General features: G+C 43.8%; 1 protein-coding gene across 1 annotated transcript in view; it reads right to left on the bottom strand.

Annotated features, from left to right (window-relative positions):
* CTNNA1 (catenin alpha 1) overlaps positions 1–24,012 on the bottom strand; it is a 111,994-nt gene that overhangs the window by 74,863 nt on the left and 13,119 nt on the right. The window contains exons 4-7 of the mRNA XM_027665213.1: positions 19,155–19,321; positions 18,293–18,412; positions 16,189–16,455; positions 12,909–13,112 (exon numbers count right to left, since the gene is read on the bottom strand). Coding sequence (XP_027521014.1) covers positions 12,909–13,112; positions 16,189–16,455; positions 18,293–18,412; positions 19,155–19,321 — 758 coding nt within the window. The remainder of the gene's footprint in view (positions 1–12,908; positions 13,113–16,188; positions 16,456–18,292; positions 18,413–19,154; positions 19,322–24,012) is intronic.

The following is a 24,012-nucleotide window of genomic DNA, read 5'->3' as shown; positions in this document are numbered from 1 at the left end:
ACCCCCTGCCATGGGCAGGGGACACCTTCCACTAGCCCAGGTTGCTCCAAGCCTCCTCCAACCTGGCCTTGGACACTTCCAGGGATCCAGGGGCAGCCACAGCTTCTCTGGGAAACCTGTGCCAGGGCCTCCCCACCCTCACAGGGAACAATTTCTTCCCAATATCCCATCTAACCCTGCCCTCTGGCAGTCTGAAGCCATTCCCCCTTGTCCTGGCACTCCAGGCCCTTGTCAATAGTCTCTCTCCATCTTTCCTGTCGGCTCGTTCAGGCACTGCAAGGTCACAATTAGGTCACACTGGAGTCTCCTCCTTTCCAGGCTGAACAATCCCAAGTTTCCCATCCTTTCCTCCCAGCAGAGCTGCTCCAGCCCTCTTATATCTTGGGGCCTCCTCTGGACTCTCTCCAGCAGCTCCATGTGCTCCCTGTGCTGTTCCCCAGGGTTGGAGGCAGCTCTGCAGGTGGAGCATCTGTGGAGGCAAGTGAAGGTCCTGAGAAGACAAAACAGCTTGGAAGCCTGGCTGCCCGGGGGGGGATGGCTCTGAGTGCACTAAAGGAAGCCAACAACCTTATTCTCATCATCTCCACTTACTCAAAGCAAGTGACTCACCAGGGCACTGTATGAGATTAAAAAGCACTGAGAACATAGCATGTGTAACTTCATTTCTTACAGAGGCATCACCAAGCCATTATTTACTAAGCTAACTAATTAGGCAGCCACCCTTGCAGATAATAAGAATGCATTAAAGTATTTAAAATTCCAGCACAAGCCTGACACATACAAAGTGGCTGCCCTTCTTCAAAAGAAAACGAATGTCAAAGGAAATAAACCATTTAGGAACAGTCAGCACATCTGAGGTGGAATGGGAAGGTGGCATCACCTAAGTGTTCAGGAAAAGGAAGGGAAGGAAAGCAAAGCAGAGTGCCATGGGATGCAGAGGCATTTCAGATTTTTATTGTGTTAGTCTCTACTTGTTAAGAAATCATTAGATAGATGATTTAAATTGGCACTAGATAGATGATAAAGTAACAGTTACCCAAAACAAATAGAATTAATCTACAGAACTGCAAAATCTGGCACAGAAAAACAGGGAAATTGAAGGTACTTAAACTGAGAGTAATCTGAAAAACCCAGCTGGTTAAACTCAGAAATAAGCTGTAACTGAATATACACTTCACTGCAGTCTAGCACTGAAAGCACCCTTCCCCTTACACAGGCACTGCTCCACAAGTGGGTAATATAACCAAAGCCATAGAGCAAGTTTACAAAACACAGAGTAATTAATCCACTGGAAATAACACCAGGAATACTCCCAGGGGATACAAGTGCCCTGGGAGTTGTGTTCTCTAAAAAAACACTTCCTAAAGTCCATCTGAGGGTACCCATAATTTTGGAGGGAGTGAGGGGACACATGTTTCCACAGCACTACAAGAACTGGCTGGGGATAAAAATTTAGAGGCAGTTTGGAGAACTCAGCACCTGTCACCAAAAAGCCAGTTTTACTGTCTCTGTGAATAAGCCTTCATGAGAGTACATGGGAAGTACCAGAACATGAAGATTTGCTTAATTATCACCTTGCTCACTACTCACATGTTCCTCACAGGATCTCCCCACTTACTGCTCCCACAGCTGAGTCCCTGGGTATCTGCATATCCAGGAGCAGCCTGTCAGGGTGAGGAAAGCTGTGTATGACAACAGTGGGAGATCAGCAGGAGCCCACAACACCCAGGTGAGCCTGGGCAGCCATCTCACCTGCAGCTACCAGAGAGCCCACCCTCACAACCCCAGAACACCACCTGCTGTATTTATTTGTGAAGACCTTGCCTTCCTCAGCTAAGAGGCCCCACAGGAGCAAATGTGCCCATCTTGCAGGCCATCAGCTCCAAAGGGGTCAACTGCTCAGGTACGAGGCAGAAGGGCTTTTAACTTCTTTCTCCTCAGTTACTTCTGCATTAACTTCTTGTTTTCTTGGCTTTTTTCAGTCCAGTGACCTCTAGAATTGGGATTCTTTGACTCCTGGAGAGATGCCCAAAAACTCATTCTGCCTCTAAGGAAATTCACAATTTGGCATTTAAGGGGAACAGTATCAAGTGATATGGCTGCAGTCTTATTTTGTGCTTGACATCAGAGCTCTCGAGTCACCTTCCTCCACCAAAATGGCTCAATAAAGACAGTCCTCAAAGGAGAGCTTCAAAGGCACAGCAGGGGAGAGCAAGCCAGCCCCACATTACCCACTTCTCCCTTCACAATTCAAGGAGCTGAGTGGTGAGGTGGGGGGATACACAAACCCTTTGGAAAGGGAGAAATGAAGTTGAAGCCACAGATGCAGAAGCCACCTGGGCAATACCACATGGTCAGTTGCTCAACCTCTACACAAGCAGAATTAATTGCATTAATTCTGGGGTTTAGTCAAGAGGTTTTGAACAAAATTAATGCATACTTAAAAGCAGTGCACAGTATTGGGTTAAAAAACATGGGGACGGCATGGAAATGGAGGTATCTGACTTGGGAACATTCACAGCTGCAATTCAGCTGCTGGGAAGCACCCATCCAAACCTTGCAACATGAGATACAGGACAAACTCTGTGTGCTACAAACAAGTCCCAGGGTTTCCTACTCTGGAAATGTTTGGTTTTTTTTAAAGCATCATATGCCAGTGTTGCAGGTCATAAGTTAATATCAGAAAAGAAACTTCAAAATAGAGTAAAGTCTCAAGCACATAATGAGATGGGTGTCTTGAAGAAACTGCTGGACCACACTTCAGGATCTCCAGCATTCCTTAATATTTCTGTGTGTATTTTAATTTTGAGAGGTATTATGCAACTACATTCATATATCAAGACAATATGAAAAGAAATTTAACAGTATCAGAATTATTTGAAGTCTTGAATAGTTTAGAATAGTCGGTGTCCCCACACCCCCAAACTGTCCCTATGTACAGTCTCACAGACAAATCTTCATCTGTCATTGTATTAAAAAAAAAACCAAAAATGGGGGGGAAAAGGATGCCTGCCTCACTTGCAGTGAGAACCTTAATCCAAAATTCAATCAAAGGCAACAAAAGGTGTTTTTCTTAAAGGGATCCATCTTTTAAACACAAGGTCAAAATAAATTCCCTAAAACCAGCAGCAGAAAAGCAAGCTAGAAGGACACCCTGGAGGAAGCCTGAAGCAGAAAGGGCTGGGTGGCCAGAAACCCCCACCCAAGAGCACCTGAGCCTTGCTGAGCTGATCTGAGGGTCTGCAAACACCCAGACTGACCTGTCTTGCACCCCCAGCAACTGCTGTTCATCTCTCTCCAGTTACTCCACTGCACATTCCCACATCATCCATGTTTCCTTTGTCCCGCACATACTTCACTCGCAAGATATCACACCTACAAAGCTGAACCACTTCTAAACCTAGAACCTTCTGTTTTCAGAGCCTTTCCCCCCCCCAAAGAGCTACCAGGCTTCATTTCCCCAGATCTTCCTGCAGGTTTCATACAGTAACTGATAACATCAATTCAAGTTATCATATTCAGTAAAACACAGTTGACAGCACCTCAGGCACACTGAAGGGATTCTGAGCTGAAAAGAAATGTGCTTTTTCTGGCCACATATGGCAGCAGTAGAGCACCCAAAGAAAGGCAAAAACCTTGTTTCTTGACAGTCAGAGGTTAACATGAAAGCCAATAATCCACGAGCAGCTGCACATGGCACAACGTTTGTGTTCAACCTGACACACAGATGAAAAAAAAACCCAACCCTCCACTTGTGAAAGGCACAGATATTTTGTGAAAGCAAGCTCAGAACCATCTGAGTTTGCTTCTTCACTGCCTGCTGCCCATTTTGCACATGCCCTGGTTTTTCCCTTGTGGCCTGATGCTGAGGGAAAACTTTTTTAGTTGGCACTGAGAAAAATGCACCTTTTAGCCCAGCTTTGCCAGGCAGCTCCTGGCCTGACAGTCTGTGGTTTGCTGCTGTGATTGTAAAGAAACCACTTTTCTAGAATGCCTGTTCAGTAAGAATAATTTTTGAGTATACAGTCTCCGAAGTCATAAAGTGAGTGTTCTCACAGAGCTGGAGCAGAAGGTTTTTAACTCTGGTATGCACACGCTGGCTCTGCTGTTTGCCCTCTACCTCCTGTCCCTCCTGCTAAAGGAACATGTCCCGGTGCCAAAGTTCTCTCCTCTATTTCAACAGCTTTCCAAGATACAGCTTAACCCTCATCCTTTCCTCAGACATGAGAAAGATTAAGTCACTCTTCTGCCTCTATTTAAATTCCAGAGGGCTGCCACTACTTGGATAAGCCACAAATGCTAATTATTCTATATTGATCCTGTTGACTTTCTGGGACAAAGAAGGTCTAAAGCTCCAGGACACATTATGAGCATTACAGAACATCAGCTTTTTTACACAGGATAAACCAAGTTAAGCAAGAGCACAGTCTAGACAATAAATCCACATCCAGAACAGAATATCCAGGTTTCCATCAAGACCTCTAACACTTGTGGTACGGTCTGTAAAAAGATGAAGTGATACCAGACACTCACAGGGATAGAACTGTCCTCATTCTCTCCCTTCATTATCTGCTGAATTCCATCTTGCAGATGGACAGGAACTACATCCAGAGTTTTTACTAGATCAAGGCAAAAGAGAAAAGGGGAAGTTCAGGACTTGAGATGCAAGTATTTTGTTACAATACAAGAGCCATGGTATTCCAGCTTTGTAATAATTCCATCATCCCTCTCCTCCGACAAGAGGAATTTAAAAGCCCAGTTGTGTGTGTAATACTTCTGCACACTGAGAGCATGATCCTGCTAGAGGCTAAAAGACTGTTTATCCACAGATCAGCAGACACTGTGCAAATGTACATGCTCCATTCCATCCATACTCCTCGATTTTGACTTTGAGAGACTACTCAAGTATCACCAAAGGGAGTTTCATTACGGGTGACTATATATTTAATCTTACATGGGCAGATAAAGTTCAAATATTTTCCTACAAAACAGTACAGTTCAAATGAATTAAGTCATAATCCACAAAATGTTAAAGCAGAATCAGTGTATAGCATTAGAGCATATTTATGTAAAATGATTTACAGTTCAATGGGAGTAAAACTGCTAGATGCCAACCACCACATCACAAACAAGTGTGTACACATTATTTCAGGTCTTCTTTCCACCATCTTAAATGTTATTTCATCAACATAAGAATTAGAAAGGTCTGGACTTATAAGGTAATATGAGAAGATTAGATATGTGTTACATGTGCTAACATTAGAGATGGACATATGTCTAGCAAGAAAGGAACCAGAAGTTTCACCATTATAAAACTAAAGGGGTAGGGGAGGAAAGGAGGGATCAAGTAGGTTGGAAACCTTCACTGCCACTGCAGGTATTCACAGGATTCAATTCCCACATGTAGAGACAGCATTAGAGTTCAGTTCTCCTGCACACATGGCTGCAGTGAGCACTGTAAGTGAGAGCAGCAACCTTCCTCCTTTTACATATATTAAGAGTCTACAACAAAAGTGCTGCAAAGCATAGAAAGGCTGCAAGGGTGAGTTCTGCTGTACAAGGCAGCTCAGACTAAGTCCCAACTACTGTCAAATCTATTCAACTCAATAGAGTTCTCTCTAGCAGTTCTGCACCAAGTGAGCAGCAAAGGCTGAAGGCAGTGAGTAGATGGAGAGCAGCAATAATTTAAGATTTCAAAAGACTGCTAAGCTCATGCTGGAACCAGACCTGAGGTGAATGCTGGGCTTTGCTAGGTTTCTTTCAAGAGGCACTAAGCCAGCCATATGCTTCTTTAAACAGTGCATTCTCACTGCAGACACAAAAACTGTTTTGGGCCTGAAACAGTATCCAGGACTTCCAAGTTGTGCCACCGACATCAATGCCCTGGTAGCCTCAGCAGAGTCTGACACGTACCCCCACCCATGGCAAACAACTGGAGCCCACGTGTGCTGCCCTCCCCCCATCCAGGGCCAAGTGTCCTGAGTTGTTTGGGATCTCTAAACCAGCGATCTCCCACGCACATGCAGGGTAACCACTGGAATGACAGGGAGTTCTGAAGAGCTTTAAAACCCAGAGCTCACAAGGCTCTCAAATTTTTCATGAGCTGGCTTCTGTTTATTTCCATAGGCCGCTGTATTGCCCCCAAAGAAGTAAAAGTTGCCAGAATGCCTCCTGAAAACACACCCCACACTAAGTCCCAGAGCAGGAGGGTGTTGGGTGAACAACCTGGAAGCTCTTTTCTGTGGCCCGAAAATGCCCGACTGACGCAGTGAGAAATTCTCATCATCTTCATCAGGCTTCACTTCAAGGATGCTGAATTATTTACTCTATGGCAGCCTGTAAGCATTAAACTTAAAACCTCTATCACTTCAGAAGTGTTCTGTTTTTAAAAGCAGCAGCTTTGTCAAACTGATAATGTCTATGGAAATTAGAGCCCAGCATAACAGCACGGCTCTCTACTGAGCAGCAAAGTCCGTGACAGGAAAACCCATCCAGGCTTTCAAACCACGTCCATCACATCAGCATTCAGGCATCTTAAACTGACAAACAATATTAAAAAAGAAAGTGTAGATTATCTCAAGGCAGAATTTTTATCAGCATCTTTATCATCAACACAGATCACTGTGCCATTTAAATTCACATCTATTTCCACAGAAACAGATGCTTTCATTAGAAGGGCTATGCAAGAGCCCTTTCAGTATATAGATACTTGCTATAAATGATCTTTACCGTCATGTGAAAATTCACATGTGTTCCTTTCCAAGCTTGGATCCTTGATGGGCACAGAAAGCTGTGGATCAACATTATTAATAGGCAAGTTTATAATGAAAACACATCTCCATTCCGTAAATTGCAAGTGCGTCAGGAGTAGAAATAACCTTTGCTGGTAGTTCTGAAGACAAATGATTTCTCCCGGCAGATATTGAATAGATAAGCCAGGCACTTTGCTGCCCAATCACTTTCAAGCATCAGTGATGCTCAAAGAAGCTTAGGGAAGAAAAACAAAACAGTGCAATTAAGATCGAGGAAACAGCACTTGTTTGGAGCAGTACATTTCCGTAAGAGCACTGAACACAGACACAAGGGTGCAAAACAAGCATTTAGCAAGTTACGAGTTCACCAAGCCTAAAACCAGAAGTGCTGAGACCTCCCTTCAGATACCCCAAGATCCAAGCCACGCTGGCCTGCAAGAGTTCCTGAGGCAGCCTGGGCTTCAACCACCTTCAAAGTTGTGTCATACCAGTGTAAGTTCAATTAAAATCTAACAGACACAGCTATGGTACTCAACCACTTGAGGCCAAAGAGAAGATGGACACTGGGAGGGAAAAAAAACCCCAAACCATCCTGAAATGATGTGTGCCTGGAATGCCTGCTCTGAAACCAGATCCCAATGGCTTTTCTCCATTTGCTGCCAAGCACCTCTAATGCAATCCAGACAGTCAAGGACACAGTCAGAATGTTAATATGAAAGCATTAAGATTCCCATTGAAATGGGACCTGTCAAGCTACTTTATGTAACGTGATTTATCGTTTCCAAATGTAGTAACAAGGGATTTTATTGTACAAGAGCATGTGGTACACTATGGGGCTCCAGGTTCGCATTCCCTACTAGCCAAACTACAGCTCTTGACAACATTTATGCTGTACATGGCCCAGTTACTGGTGTGTGTATGAAAAGGGTTGCTGTATGCATTAGAAATTCATGGGGTGCAGAACAGACTTAATGTGAGAGCTCTCTGCATGTTCCTGTGCACACTAAGCAGGGCAGGACACCTCCGACCGCTGCTGCCAAACGGCTCGTGGAGAGGAGCCCACCCGTCCCCACCCTGCAGGGCTCTCACATCAAGCAATAAAAATGGACTGGCAAAAGCTTAAGGAAGTTTTTATTTCCAGTCTTACATGTCAATCAGGTAACTGATGTCTTCTGCAAGCTCAGGGCACACTGAGAGCAGACTGGGAACTGCTGGTTACATTTTGAGAGCACAGCCTGCGCTTCCTTACCCTACTAAACCCCAAACACCAATTTCAAAGCCCAGCCCCAACCCACCATCTCCTGGGTTTACCATGTGTGACACACAGCTGACATCGAGGCAAGCTGCCCAAGTCCTGCCCTAATAACACCCCCAGAGACCTACAGCAGAGAGAATGTACCTGTCATGACTTGAAGTTTGTGGATTTGTGTCAGTGGACACATTTTCTTACCTCTCTGTTCTACATACCAGCTTCTCAAACACAGAAATATTTCAGCTGTCAGCCCACTGTTCTTTTTTTATGCATTTGCTTTCAGTACCTTAGATATCCATGTATATTCATTGCAGTTATGTTAACTTAGAGGCAGAGCTGAGTAGCACAGTACAGAAAAGCAGAGACGGTGACTCTACCTGCTCTGCACTGGGAGAGGAATTGCACCAGCTGCCAAGGCAAAGGTAAAGTGGGATAAATTGGTAGTAGTATCTAAAAATACACTGCTTGGTACTTTCTATTTGGGGCAAACTGCAACCAGTCAACGTGTACCCCCACACAAGATCATAGAGTTAGACACAAAAAACTGTTTCCATTGTATTTTCTTGTATTTCCTATTAATTTTCTTCATTGGTGCACTATTAATATTGACATTACTCAGTTAGATGCTTTACTCTGTCCTCTTGGCCTACCTAAGTCTGGAAATGATGTCCAACTAAACTCAAATATGCTTTGACAGTTTTTCATTTAATTAATAAAATACACACCAAGAATGCCTGACTGCCACAGATCACACAAAGATCTAGAGCTGGCCATCTGTGAGTTATATTACAAACTTAGCTACAACTGATGTGGTCAACTTACTGCATTCTGGGCAGTTGATCCCAGAACTAAGACCTTGGACTACTCTGCTTTTACAGCACTAGTCAGAAACAGTAATGAATTCTTTTAGGCCTTCCCCTTCTTGCTCTGCCACTCAGCAAGCACTAGCAGTAAGAATCAAGTTTACTCCAAGTAATAAAACCCAAATGTAAATAAACATCCATGTTTGCTATTTCAATCCAGGAGGGATCTGAAATGCAAGCTTAAAAAGGAAAACTATTTTCTGTTGGAATTATGAGAAGTGAGCAAAATCTATAAAGGAAAACAGCTCCCCCCGGTGAAGTGCAAGAGGAGGGGGAAAAGCTATAGAATCAATGCTACAATTAAGAGATGAACAGATGGCATTTTAAGGAATGTGGCTTATAAACCAAGGGGTTGGGCCATCAAGTGGCAGATGATGCTCAGTGGACATTGGTAATGAAAGCCCATCTCAGTACCCACAGAAACAGCCTCCTGCCACCATGGCTCAGAAGCTAAATCCTTCTGAGGGCAGCTGTTCATGGAGCTCCCTCCGTGCTCAGCAGCTGTCAGTGTTAGGCATCGTTAGTTCAGGACTACATAACAACACCAGAAATCAAAACACTGCCCAAATTCTGAACAGCCGAGGCAGCTCTGGTCCCTAAACCTCAAAGTAAGTGTGAAGATCCAAACAAGGCCCAGAAGGAGATGGTGGAATGTGACCACAGCAGCATTTTGGCTCACACAAGCCACACTTCTGAAACTCATTTCCCAGTCACTGTCACATCACATGCTGAAATTCTCATCCCAGAACTTTCCTGGGCCACATGAGTTGGATTTTCCAAGTGGATCTACACAAGGAGACAGCCACTACCACACCAGATGCTGACTAGTCCACAGGACTAGGCTAAATAATAACGAGGACATAGCCAAAGCTGAGAGGAGGTGTCGAGTATCTCATTTATGGCAAGACCTAATTAAACTATGACACTTCATTCTGGGGAAGCTAAGACCAAAAAGTCTCCTACATGCTATAGCTCTAAAACAACATTAAGTGACATAGAAAAACATGGGCAAGGAGTAGCTGCTCAGGGTCTTTTCCTAACTGAGACGAAGGAAACATCCAACAGAAGGGGCACAAGGGTGTTCTGCTTGAAAACAAAAGATGTTTCTTCACACAGCACCCATTTAAGCAGAACTCCATGCCAAGGAAGGTTATGGACGCTGTAAGTTTATAAGGGTTCAGAAAGAAACTACACAGATTCAGTAGGGAAAAGTCCATTAAGAGCCATTAAATGCAGTCAGCAATGCCAGCTCTGCAGAATGCCAGCACTTGGGGGACACTTGGGGTAAGTAAAACTACACACCTCCCTTGTTCCTGTCCTTTTGCTTGCAGGATCCACTACTGACCACTGTCATGACAGGATACTGGCCTTGATGTACCAAATTTAGTCAGACTGCTCTTGAGAAGGGCAGAATAGGTGTGTTAGGTGGGAAATGAAATAACAGACACCAATCTAAGAAAAAGGGGATTCAAACTTCTGTAACAAACTACTGAAGAAGCAAATCTTGCCCTTCTTTTAGAAGCACAATCTCAGAATTCATCACCACGCCAGCAGATGCCAAGAGATCCTACAATTCAGTTTATTACCAAAAAACTGTTATTTAGCTAAAAGCTTTGCCACACACCATAACACAGCTTCCAACACTTTTCTTTCATGACACAGACTTACAGACCCTCAAGGACAGGCACACAAACAGTTAAACTCTGGGTCCAAAACACTAAACTGAGTTATAAGCTATCTAGGAAACAGTCTTGTTATTGCCAGAGATCTGAAAGAAAACCCAAAAGCTAGAGGAAGTCACTAAAAGAGAAGACATTAAAAACTAAAGGGGAATCTGCCTCAAGGCATTCCTGTGCTTCTGCCTTTCCAGTGTACTCCTCATCCAATCCTCCCTCTGAATTTTTACACTTGGCCAATAAATACCTCTTATTCTAGCACTTGGATAGGATTTATGATGCACAGCAAGTGCTGTGCAATTAACAGATTTAATGCCCAATTCACTTCCTCCTTCAAATGGAGACTGGAGCAAGCATCCCAGGAGCTGTGGGTATATCACACATACACATGAAATGACATTTCCTCTGCCACTACTCTAAGTCAGCACATCCCTACTCTTCCTGTAGATGTATCACACCATTTTCACTGTTTAGATTTCCAACTATTAGTCATTCTTTAGCTTAATCATGGAGGGGTTTACAGCATGGATTTTTACACACCATCCCACATTTCCACCATAATTTATCAATTGCTTTTTCCACTCCATTTCACTGAATTTCTAATCTCATTTCCCCAACTACACTGTCTACAATCATAACATAGCAGTGATTTTAAAAAATTCAGCATGCTCCACTAATTTCACAATGTGTTAAAGGAGATAACGGAGGGAATACATTCTTTAACTTGGTATCAGAGACAAGAGCACATGGCTGAGGAGGAGGACAGGCATTTCTGGGAGAGGAAGTCACAGCTCTGCACTCTCACGTGGGTATTGACCAACTTTCAATGAGACGAACGCCACCAACTCTTACATGCAAGACCGAGCATTTACCTCTTCCACATGTTCAATTAGCCTTTGGTGGCTGCTCCATTCTCAATCATGCTGACAGGGCTCCATCCAAACCAGCAGTACGTTTGTTTGAGGGATTTTTGCTGATGCTTCTTCACAGACTAATAAAACACCCTGCTCACTGGAGTTTAGAATGGCACAACCTCGTGCGTTGCTTCCCAGCTGCACTCTGAAGTTCTACAAAGTGTCAGTGCTGAGCACAAGCTACTTTCACAAGCAATTAAGACAGACTACACGAATTACCTTGCTCAGCCTGCAGGCTACATCAGACTTGCACCAGTTTTGTTCAATTACTTTGTCCTTGTCTTTGGTAAACAGAAATCCTTGTTTTCCTTTCTCTCTACCACACACTGCGTGTGTTCTCCAAATTCTACCACCTCAACCCACATATGGCAGCCTTCGGACCAGTTTTACTCTGCACTGAAGTCGCTTTTGCCAAAAGATTTGAAGTTAAGGTGCTTAACACACTGAGGTTCCTAAATAAGTCCTACTGTCTAAAAAAGGTACCTCTGAACTTTCACATCAAACATGTTCAAAGGCATAAATAAGACTCCCATTAATATTTCTTCAGACAATTTTACTTGCCACAGTTCTACAAGTCACATAGTTTGCTTAAGTTGTTGCTATTTTTGCAACTATATTTCCAAAATCAGTTTTAACAGTATTCAAGTTTAATGACCAGATGTAGTGTCAATCTTATGATATCCCCAGCCACCTCTCAACACAGCAAGTTACTCAGATGAAAACTCGCTGGGACAAGAGCAAAAGAGCAATGGAGGGGAAGAAAGTCCAATATTATGTCTGAAGGCTGCATGCTGCCTTCAGATGCAGAAGCTCATCCACATGATACGATACTCCAACCACAGAAACACTCCCAGGCTTCAAATACCGTGTGTGCACATTCGGTGCCTAAACACTGGAAAAGAACTCCTCAGAGCCCAATATTTATACCAAACTGCTCTCAGGATTCTTCACTAAATATTTGACTTCATACATCACCTCTACTCAAACTGAGTAGCGACAATAACTGACTCGATTCTGACAATTTCTGCCTTTAGCTAAAAAGATGACACAGTTAAACTTTCCAAGAGTCAACAGAAGCAAAGTACTACTTTTTGCATAAGCCCCGTTACTTTATGTAAACCAAGGTGGAAAAACAGACTAATTCCACTGAATTCCTATAAAAACCAACCTTAACAGTCATGAAATAAAAGCAGTGCCAAAGGGTTAACACTTGATGATGATAACAGTTGCTTGGAAGATTAGAGACCAATTTTAAGATAAGTGTCATTGATGATTTAAGTATGTTTCATCCTGCCTCAAGACAAACCTTTTGGGACTATTCTTTACCTTTCAAACTCTGTTTGGACCAGAACAAACCAGCTTTGAGACACACAGCTTGGATTCCACATTTTAGCTCGTCACACGGAGTTAAAACCCACCCAGAGGAAGCCAACAGAGTCGAGGATACTCACGTTGCCCATGTACTCGGAGAGCAGATCCTGCAAGGCCTGTCGCACCGCGTTACACTCGGCCACGATGCGCTCCCGCCGGTCATCACGTGTGCAGGATGAGTCAGCCATCAGCGCCGCGCCGCTAATGATGCTCTCCAGGCGCTCCTCCAGGGACGGCCTGAAACGCTCCTCGCTGAAGGTCGATGGATCCACAATAATTTGTTTCTAGTAAAAGAAAGGTTCTGCAGAATCAGTGATCGGACCAAGCAGCGAGTTACTGAGAAGTCACCACCACAACCAACACTTAGAGCAACACCCTGATCAGGCATTTAAAGGCAAACGACACTATTTTGGCACTGAGGAGGACTTTCATGAGTAGTTTTGTAAGATTACTAAGAGGTTCCCCAGCAGATTACATCGCCAGTCATTTCTTGTGCTGCTTTGACAGCTAAACAAATCTTGGCCACAGGAAGCCTCGTTACATGAATGGCAAAAATCGAACGTGCCAGCACAAATAAGGTTCAAAGCACAGAACTCTTCCTAACTACATGTCAATCCAGACATGCCTTCACTAGTTAACTTGTCAGATATAATTATCCCATCATGGACAAGAAAACAAACATCCAAAATTAGCCCTGTATATGGTGCTCCGTTGTCCTACTTTGTCCACTCTTCCTTCTCTTTGCTGTTAGGTAGGTAAATACAACTCTATTCTCAAAAATTCCCCAGGAAAATATCAACACAAAGGTTTCAAACAGCACAGAAATAAATTTCTTCATGACGGAAAATTATCACAGTTTTATCTTGCCAGAGTATTCATAAGCATACCAAGAGACTTAAGGCTGAAACAGCAGCACTGATGTATCTGCTCTCAAGGGGCCAACACACCACCCAGGGAAGTTCCCCAGGAAGCAGCTGGGCAGGATTTACCACCTCTGAGTACTTGCCCGTCATTTATTTCAACAGGTCTCTAATTTCTTAAAGAAAACTTATTTGGCCATTTGAAGGTTTGGGGGTTGGTTTAGGGTTTGGATGGGTTTTCTTCCCAGTACAGGGGCAAGATTTGCTAATTACAAGAGAATGCCCAAAGTCTTTCGAGCTGGGAGTTCTCAGTTTGTCCACCAGCTAAGCTCAGCAGCCATGGCACAACCACTGCTTCTCCTGCCAGCCAGCACATTTCATATCCCAATGGAGCAACCACTCAGCCATCACAGCAGGATGAGAACACAGCATGTGCTCCCCAACACGCTCCTCACTTTTCCTGAAGCTTTTAGCCATGTAGTTAATACAATGGTAGCATGGACTGCACTATCAGAAAGGAGAGATAACAATCAGCTTGTTATTTTCTGGTAGCCATTAAATATTTTACCATCACTGGAGTACGTGGGGGCATGTGTGTGCAAAGCCTCTATTACAGGAGCACAATAACACTCAAGCAGCAGCAGGAAATGAAGTGAAGGGATAACATCTGCCAAGAATCTCACCACATTTGTTTTGTCAGCCTCCTTTGGCAGGGATGAGATGACAGAGCTATTGCACACACCGTGCATTGAGTTGGCCTGCTGATCAAGCACTGCTGCTAGCAGAGAGCCCCACAAAGTGGAATTAAAAGCTCACAAGCTTCATGGCAACTGCAACATTCAAAAAAGTAGTCTCCAGCCATATATTGGAGAGCTTGTATAGTAAAATACAGTGATATATCAAAAATCTTGTTAGATGGTTTGAGCTGGATAAGCCATTCCACAAACCTGAACACAACTGCTTCTGCACTTCCATGTACCCAAGTCAGTCCCTGACACTGCTGCTGCAGGGTCTGCCTTCCCCTCCCACAGGTACCTGTGAGACCCTGTGGTCCCTCAGGGGAACCTGAGGCACACTCCTAAGCCTTATGGAGCACACAGCTGACAGAATAAGAAAGGCAGACTTAAAACTGAAGTCAGTCACAAGGATCAAGACAGCCATGACATCCTCTTGTTACCCAAGAGATCACAGAGAAAGGCTTCCCACCAGGCACAGGGAAAACTCAAATAGTACTTTATCCTGGTAAAAGAAATATGGCAGAAAGGGAGGAACAAGAGTGGTAAGAATGAAAAGGCCAAAGTGATTAAAATCTGGCAAAACCACAACTATTAATTGCCTTTTGAGTGATGGCTCTGCAATATTAAATAGAGTTCTTGAGGTAAGGTGTTTAAAATTCAGAGGCTGAAACAGTTGTAGACACAGAATCCTGGCTTCAAAAGGAAAGAGATCTCAGTAAAAATGCATGGCTGTCCTCAGCAACGTGCTGAACATGAGACAAAGAACATGACAGATCAGTACAACACATCATTGTGAAATGACTTCATCTCCAACCAAATATCATATTAAACTTCCTACTTCATGTCCCTCTCAATAGGTAGTTTGGGCAATTCCAAAAGACATTATTCACTTTTAATAAATCATTTCTGTCACCTACAAGAATACATTACATAAATATATTATGAAATAATCAATTTCAAATAAACCAAGGGCTTACATCTAAGGTAGCAGTAGGCTAACTGCTATTTCAGAGCTAGTTTAATTTGACAGCCTTCAATCACCAAGAACCACATAGATAACTTTCTATATTCCATCAACCCTAGCTTGGAAAAAGACTTTTTTTTCACTTTACCTATGAATTGCTGCACTTCAGCAGAAAATGATCTTGCAGGCAATATAAATAGAAGTCAGCTGCTGCCACTAAACCAGGTGAACAAACATCACAGAATCATAGAATCAGCTGGGTTGGAAAGGACCTCCAAGATCATCAAGTCCAACCCTTGATCCAACCCCGCTGTGGTTCCCAGCCCATGGCACTGATGCCACATCCAGTCTTGTCTTAAAAACCTCCAGGGATGGAGAATCCACCACTTCCCTGGGCAGCCCATTCCAATGGCTGATCACCCTCTCTGTAAAGAAAGTCTTTCTAATATCCAACCTAACCCTCCCCTGGCACAGCTGAAGACCCAGCCCTCTTGTCTTGCTGATGGTTGCCTGGGAGAAGAGACCAACGCCCCCCCGGCTCCCCCCTCCTGTCAGGGAGTTGCAGAGAGTGAGGAGGTCTCCCCCAAGCCTCCTCTTCTCCAGGCTGAACAGCCCCAGCTCCCTCAGCCTCTCCTCACAGTACTTGTGCTCCAGTCCCTTCCCCAGCCTTGCTGCTCTTCTCTGGACCTGCTCCAGCCCCTCAATGTCCTTCCTGAGCTGAGGGGCCCAGAGCTGGACACAGCACTCGAGGCGTTGAGTTACCACTTTGTTTTTCAAACGGAAAGGGTTCAAAACTTACATCAAAGTTGTTGAGAGCATAGGCCAGCTCTCCCCCCCCGCCCTGCTGCTGGGCAGTGTCGTCAGAGGCAGTGGCCTGGGCGGCGTTGGAGATGCCCGTCACCGCCTGCTGCAGCTGCTTGTAGATCAGGTCCCTGTTGGCCTTGTAGGCAGCCACGTCAGGGTGCTGCAGGCAGGCCTGGGATGCCGTGTACAGGATGGGAACGTTCTTCTGCAGAATTCCTCTGGCTGCTGCCATTTGGTCACGGTGACCCACATCTTTCAATTCCTGTTAGGAAATTAAAGGGGAAAAAAAAAAAAGTATTTGAGAACGTTCCCTACGTTTAACATCCACACGCCATCTCTGCGCATCTTCAAAAGACAGGCAGGTTCTTTGCCTGGTGTGCTCAAATTTGTCTGCTGACTGAGTGTTCTTATTCTTGAGGGCTCAACTAATTGCAAAACACCACAGCTTCATAAAGACAAAAAACACCATAACTGTAGGGCAATTCACAACTCCACAATGCAAAATCTGACGTTGGATTTTTGCTCCTCTCTGCAGCACAGGACCAGCATTTTGAAAGCTGCCCTGTCTTGCACTTGCAGATGAGAAGCAAGATCATCTTTAATTTAAACTCCCAGGCTCACAACCAGAATGTTTTCTTTAATTACACCTAGAAGATGACGTTTACTCTTCTCAAGAGACTCGGGGTACTTAATTTCAGAAGAACAAATATATCATCTCATTCAACTTCTTGTTCACCTCCAATGAGACAAAATTAATCCAATGATTGTAATTACTGCTAATTTAAGATTAGCAAGCAAGTCCATAAGTCTTTTCCCAAACACTCCCTGTTGCAATTCTCTAAAGCACCATTACCTCTGTTTTGGAACAGAAGCACTCTGATTAGATACAGTTTCTGAGTCCAGCACAAGCAGCAAGTTTATAAAAGGAAGAATGAACACAGTTATTGGCATTATCATAATTTTAAAGTTAACTCTTAAATCTAACAAAGAGGTGATGAAAATGAAGATGAGGACTGCCTTACTGAGAAAAGGGGAAAAAAAAAAAAATCTGTCAGACTCTTCAAAATGAATGGGCAATATGTGACCTCTGTAAGGTACACACCAAGCAGGGAGGGCACTCCAAGCAGGCATACAGATTTACAGATTTTGTACAACCACTTCCCATAGTGCAGAACAATCTATCACAGAGCAGTTTAGGAGCATTTATTGCATTGCCATCACAACCCTACTCCCATTTACTGCAATCAGATTTGAGATACATAACCAACTGGCAATCCATTTTAGACTGTACCCAGTTTATTTTCTAAGATAAATCTCTGCAAAAAGTCCTAAGAAGTGTCAGAGGTGCATAAGCAATTTTGGCTTGTACATATCAGCAGAACAAAGAGGCAAAAAATGTTTTACAAGAATTATGCTATTCCTGATAAGTGGAACTGCCCACACCTCTGCTTTCTTTTGAAAACTTACCTACACAAGAATGAGTCACACCAGTGCTGTTGAACAAAACAAATTTCACACGCAATTTAAGGTTATGCACAAGCCATCCAAACACAGAACATGCCCATAACAAACAGGGATTTAAACCCCTTCTCAAATGGGCATTTCAGTGCAAGACTAACGAGCATCACCACTCACTCCCTTGGAAAAGGCTGTGCCCAGCCATGACTTTTGCCCACTGCACATGGATACAGTCTGTCTGTGTGAACCACAACAGCAACGTGGTCTAGGGGTGAGTGCACCAGGCACTGGGAAACAAATCACTTCTCCTTCCTTATCCACACCTGTACTGCTTCAAAGTGGGAAGTGCAAGTCTTGGGGAGTAGCATTTCATTAAGGCACTAAAGCATTAAACATCAACAAATGCTACTAAGAACGAATTCTGTCAGAAGCAGCAACCTGCAGCCAAGCCAACTTCCTGCTTATCAAGAAGTTCAGAGTTCCTGAACATGGCAGAGCAACACAAAGAATCAGCAATAAAAATAATATAAAAAAAATAAAATTTAAAAAAAAAAGTAAAAAGTACTGTCCAAGAGCAGCAAGGTTCCCTTATTTTGAAAAAGAAGAAATAACATACAGTAGAAAGAGCTGCCACACTATACCTGTTGTCTTTTGGCTGCCATTATGTTAAGTTTGTCCACTTCTGGTTTGAGAGCTTTGTATTGGATACCCAAGTCCTGCTCCGTGCCAGCATTTCTCAGTTTCAAGATACCATCTTCCACCTAAAAGAAAATACATTCACATATTTTTCCAAGCAATACAGTCCACAGGTCAGGAAGCAATTCAGAATGTATTTCATGGCAGACACAGAAAGCAATCGTCCTTTGCCCCTTGTTATTTTTTGGAGAGAGACACACTTCAAAGGCTAACAGCACACAAGGGTTAGCTACTACTTCATACTCACCAGCTACCAGAGAGCCAAGTACACGTACCTGAAAGAGCATGAAGGAGCCCAGGGCCCTGGCAGAGCTGTGGCAGCAGCCACTGAAGGGCACACAGAAAGCCCTCAAAGCCCATGAGCAAAGGCAGGCCCAGTATCCAACCTCATTTCATTTCAAACTCTGCACAAACCACCCACCACCCTCTAGCTCAAGGGAAGAAAAGCCTTACTCAAATATTCCGCTCTCATTTTACTTGGTCTGCCAAAGCACTCATCCCAAGTTATATGAAAGCCAAACGATTTTGGTAAGATGAAAGGGCCAACCATCACCTACAGCCACAGAGCCTCAGTTTCTATACTAAAAGTTCAGAACAAAGTGCAACTCAAAGTCAACACCTACTGACAATGAGTGTAAAAACAAGTGACAGGCGTCCACTACACACACTGTGCTAGGAGGAAAAACCCAAACCCCCTCCCTGCTCCAGAAGCGAGGCACTGCCAGCACACACCCCCCGCAGGGTCAGCACGTGTGTGACACAGACACCTGGCAGGGCACACCTGGCACGGCCGAGAACCACTCTTACCACTTTGAGCTGGACAAGCAGCTTGTAGACGTCTGCCATGTCGGCCAGGATGAGCAGGCGGGTGACGGCCGAGAGCAGGGCCCGCGCCGCGCGCACCATGTTCCCGCGCTTCACCGACGAGCAGGGGTCGTCCGCAAACTCCCCCGAGGCACTCTTCATCAGGTCACCTGCACGGGGGGACAGGGGTGGCTTTAACACCACACAGCACTTCCCAAGGGGCTGCCAGGATTCTGGCAGAGGGGTTTGGCAGGGAGGAAAGGTTGGGAAATGGCACTTCAGTCCTTATTTCCATTTGTAGATGTTTTAACATGCCAGAATCCTCTGGAGAGGCAAATTCAGCATGCCTTCGTGGGGCTGCAATTATTTCACAAGCTACAATGCTTTCAAAGCTTGAGCAAAAGGAGTTAAGCAGAAAGCAGCAGAAAGCACTGTAAACATACAGCGAGCTGCCACAGCTCCTGGGACTGTAAACAACTCGGAGCGATGACCTGGCTGGATATGCCCTGGTTTGAATTCAAAGCCAGGCACTGCTTCATAAAATGCTTCAGCATTTCATAGCCTGTGGGTCTGCATCTGGTGCAGGAGGAAAGAATTTGGGTTTCAGATGGTAACAATGCCATTGGTTAACTATGAAAAGCAAAGGCCACTTTACCCAGTTAGAGCAATTCCTCCAGAAGGCATTTGGAAAGCATAAAAGTAACGTCTGCATATAGTCAGAGGAGTAAATTTTGGATTTCTCCCCTGCTTTTTCGAGCAGCTTCCAGTACCACAGTTCCTACACAGCAGGAAGTTCTGGAATCCAATTATTATTCTTGGATCTCTTTGCATCTCAGAAACTGTTGGGAGAACAGTTAGGACTTGGTACAGAAAACTTAGGTCCTCACGGTCAGAGATGTGCAGGCAGCAGCAGACGACCAGAAAGGAGATGAACTGTTATAACTGCTGTGCCAGAGGCTTCCCAAACCTGTATGAAAAAGTGTCCACATGGCCAAATGCCAAAACAAAAATAGCCTGTCTCAGATGAGAAGAAAAAAACCTCCAACAGTGCTTGACAAGTGACAGCTGACAGCAAGTCCCATGGAGCCCACTCCCAAACAGGGCTGGGTAAGGTCCACACCGAAATCTCTAGATGATGCAGTCCTGGGATGCTTCTGTTTATTTTAACAACTTATTTTTAACTACTCAAAAATACCAACAGCTGGAGAGTCTGGGGGTTAACCATCCCCACAGAGAGTTTCTAGCACCCAGGCACTCCACACCTTCACAGCTAAATTCAGCCCCAGCACAGCTGCCAGCCTGTCCAAGCAACCACATCAAGATACTCAATTTTGTTCAAATGTTCCCTCCTATGTAACACCCTTCCATCATCTTAAATAATACAACCAAGAGTGGCACATAACATTTTAAGATAAAAAAAATATGCTACTTCAGTACTGTGAGAGAGGAAAAAAAAAAGATCTTCTGTCCAAGTACAGGCCAGCTCTGAATATCAACCCAAAGCTACCCCTTACCCAACTTTGGGGAACACGACTTTTTACTTTAACAGGGGATAAGAAACCCAGATTTCCAGATGGATGAAAGAATGTATCATCAATGCTGAAAACTGCAACCAGTTGGGAGATTACAAAACCCCTACACAGCTGATACGAACCTTTCCTTATTCCTTCTAGAAAAGGTTAATAATAAAATAAATGTCACCACTGCAAGTATGTTAATAGATTTCAATCTCGGGATTTAAGGATGTCTGTTTACAAGAACATGATGTAATGGGACAAGAGAGAATGGCTTCACTCTGACAGAGTGGGTTTGGATTGGAAATTGGGAAGAAATTGTTCCCTGTGAGGGTGGGGAGGCCCTGGCACAGGTTGCCCAGAGAAGCTGTGGCTGCCCCTGGATCCCTGGAAGTGTCCAAGGCCAGGTTGGACGGGGCTTGGAGCAACTTGGGCTAGTGGGAGGTGTCCCTGTCTATGGCAGGGCGTGGCACTGGATGGGCTTTAAGGTGTCTTCCAATCCAGGCCATTCTATGATATGCCAGAACCAAAAATTGATTAAAAATATTTCCCCCTTTATTTACTTACATGTAAAATTCCCACATTTTCAACTTCTAAAATAATGTTGTTTTCATTTATTTTCTATTTAAAAAAAAAATTTAGAGAGGTGGCCACTTGCTTCACTTGAATCTCAGAATTTGCTAACGACCAAAATTATCCTCTACCCTTCTCTTAAATTGCAACCTTTCAAGCCAGTCCTGAAATAAAATGCTATTCCTTTTTATTTTAACAGGAGACTTTAAAAGATTTAGTGAGTTTCAAACAGCTTGTCAGGGTGTCAAAAGATAACCAGCTTCCCAGAATTAAAGGAAGATTATATTTAAAGTTGTTGCATATATATATATATATATTTCTGCCAATTAAAGAAAGCTGGCTTTCAGACTTTTTATAAAGGAAAAGCAACATGGGGTAGTTATTTCAGCTGGATTCAAATGGTAACAGGGCACTCTGCCCTGGCTTAAATATGCAGTTACTGCACTCTGTGTGTGCATTAGCAGTTCAAAGGGGATCCAGCATAATCTTCCCATTTTCAAATTTGAACCAGAGGTAACATAAACTGGGGAGCAGATAAAAAAGAGTTAAAAGTAACACATGCTGAAGAGTCCAACTATGACACTCAGATTATAAAGTTGGTACAAATTCTTACATGAGTAATCTGCTTTTCCAATATAACCTTGCATTTTCACTAGGTATTAGAAGGGAAAGAAAATGAAACAGAGTTGAGAAAAGAAGGGGCAACAGTAACTGCCCTATGATTTTATCAAAAAAGCACTAAGAACTCAATTAAATCTAATGGAACAAAGCCCAATTCAGAAACAGTAAGATTTTAGTCCATCAAAAGAAAATTACCATTTTCTAGTTGCCTTCCCCCCATGCCCAAGGGTCTGACAGCACTTTCACACAGCACTATTAATGCTCCTTGCAGTGGTACACGATGACCATGACACAGAGTTGCTCCCACCAAACTGATGGGAGGGGAGGGCAGAGGGGAGAGGAAGGCAGCAGGACCAGGACACACAGGCACTGACTGATGCTCTTCTTCCAAGCTGGAAACTTGTACCCTTCAGCACCTCCCAGCTCAAAGCCTGTCCCCAGGCTGCTTTGCCAGCAGCACTGCAAACAGCACAAGTGCCACCAGGCCATTCCCCCACGTGCCCAGAGCACCCCCCCAGTTCCCCAGAGGTTGCCATTCCCCGCTAAACGAAGGCAAACCCAGGAAATCAGAGTTTCAAGTCTCTACTATTGTGGATACTGAAGTCCCATCTCACCACTAATGCCACCTTCAACACCCTGCCACAACAGCCTGCCTTGGCTTTCTGCTATAAAGGAGCCCCACATCACCTTTTGCCACATCAACACTGGAGTTGATACTTATGGCAATAAAAACTTCTGTTAGTTCCTTAATCTTGTCTTCAATTAAATCTATATGCTGCCTACAACATTCCTACTGTTTTCCAAGAGCCATCTCTGAGCTCTTTTAGGTTATGGCTTTTCAAAGACCCCAAGTCCTTGGCTGAAGGATTACTTCTAATCCAAGTGCACACTCCTAAAGCATTGTTCTTAGAGGGAAACAACTGAACTCACTGCACCTTTCCAAGAAATTGAGCTAACTGGTCACAACAGAATTTTCAAGTTGAGTTTTTCAACAATAATTCAGTGTTTGTGTTCCACAACTGACCTCCTTCTGCTCCTTGAAAGTCCTTAAGCCATGCACCCTGCATGAAGTACAGTTGAAAACCTGTTTTCCCCTTTCATAATTAGTCTCACTGTTCAGTTTTGAAAAATCCTTCACTTCGAAACACAAGGCAGAAAGAGACCACACGGAATCAGTCAGCTCATTCCCCTGCATTTGCAACCTGAAACATGATCAAAGCCCACAGGATTCACAAGACCATTCATCCATTCTCTTACCTCAAGCTCCACACACAGGTTTAAGCTTTTTAATTTTAAGCTTTAATTTTTGGTCTGTTATGTCGAGTTGCCAGAGCACAGCTAATTCCCCACACTCACATGCAGATACACAGAGACAGTGAACTATGGCCATCAGGACTCCAGGAAATCTGGAATAGTCTCAGTCTGACCCAAAAGAAATGTCATACTTAATCCCAGTTTGGAACCTGTCTCAGTACCAAGCACCTGGGTAAGGAACTGTTTCTGTTCCAAAACACCTCCCAACAGCACTAGCTGAACAGAGCTGAACACTCCAGGACTTCATGGTTCATGAGAAGGTAGAACCCCACAGAGAGTTCACAGTGGAAGGACTAAGGCTGGGCAAGACCTCTCTGCCCCCTCTGTTACCCAGCAAACCCTCAATGGCAGAAATGACCGTAACAAACACTGCAAGGATGCTGAAGTCCGAGGCATCCACATCAAATGTTTTCCCAGTTCAACTCCAGCAGGATCTATTCTGAAAAACACTTTGGTTCTTTGCCTCCACTATTCTGCTCAAAATCTTAAAAAGTTCCACTGCTTTATAAAACACCAGAAGTCCAAATCTTTAAAGGGCCAGGAATCTTACTGTAGATTTCATTAATTTTTTTAATATTTAAAGCAAGTTGTAATTTATCCTTCTATTGTAAAAAACAGGAAGACTTTGAAGATCCACTTACATTGATTTAGTATGTAGCCATGCTATTATTCATTCCAAATAGCTCTTTTCACTTCTTTTTTACCCCCAGCAAATGGGATTTTATGAACAAGCGTGCTCACTAAAATCATGTACTCTCTCAATCTTCTTCTCGCTAGGCTAAAAAAAATTTTTTTAATTTTCTCTGATGAGACAAGTTATCTATTGTCCTAATCATCTT

Source organism: Corapipo altera, unplaced genomic scaffold (genome assembly GCF_003945725.1).
Source record: "Corapipo altera isolate COAL_440 unplaced genomic scaffold, ASM394572v1 111, whole genome shotgun sequence".
NCBI lineage: Eukaryota > Metazoa > Chordata > Aves > Passeriformes > Pipridae > Corapipo > Corapipo altera.
The sequence above is the reverse complement of the archived record's forward strand: the minus strand, read 5'-3'. Positions and strand labels throughout refer to the sequence as shown.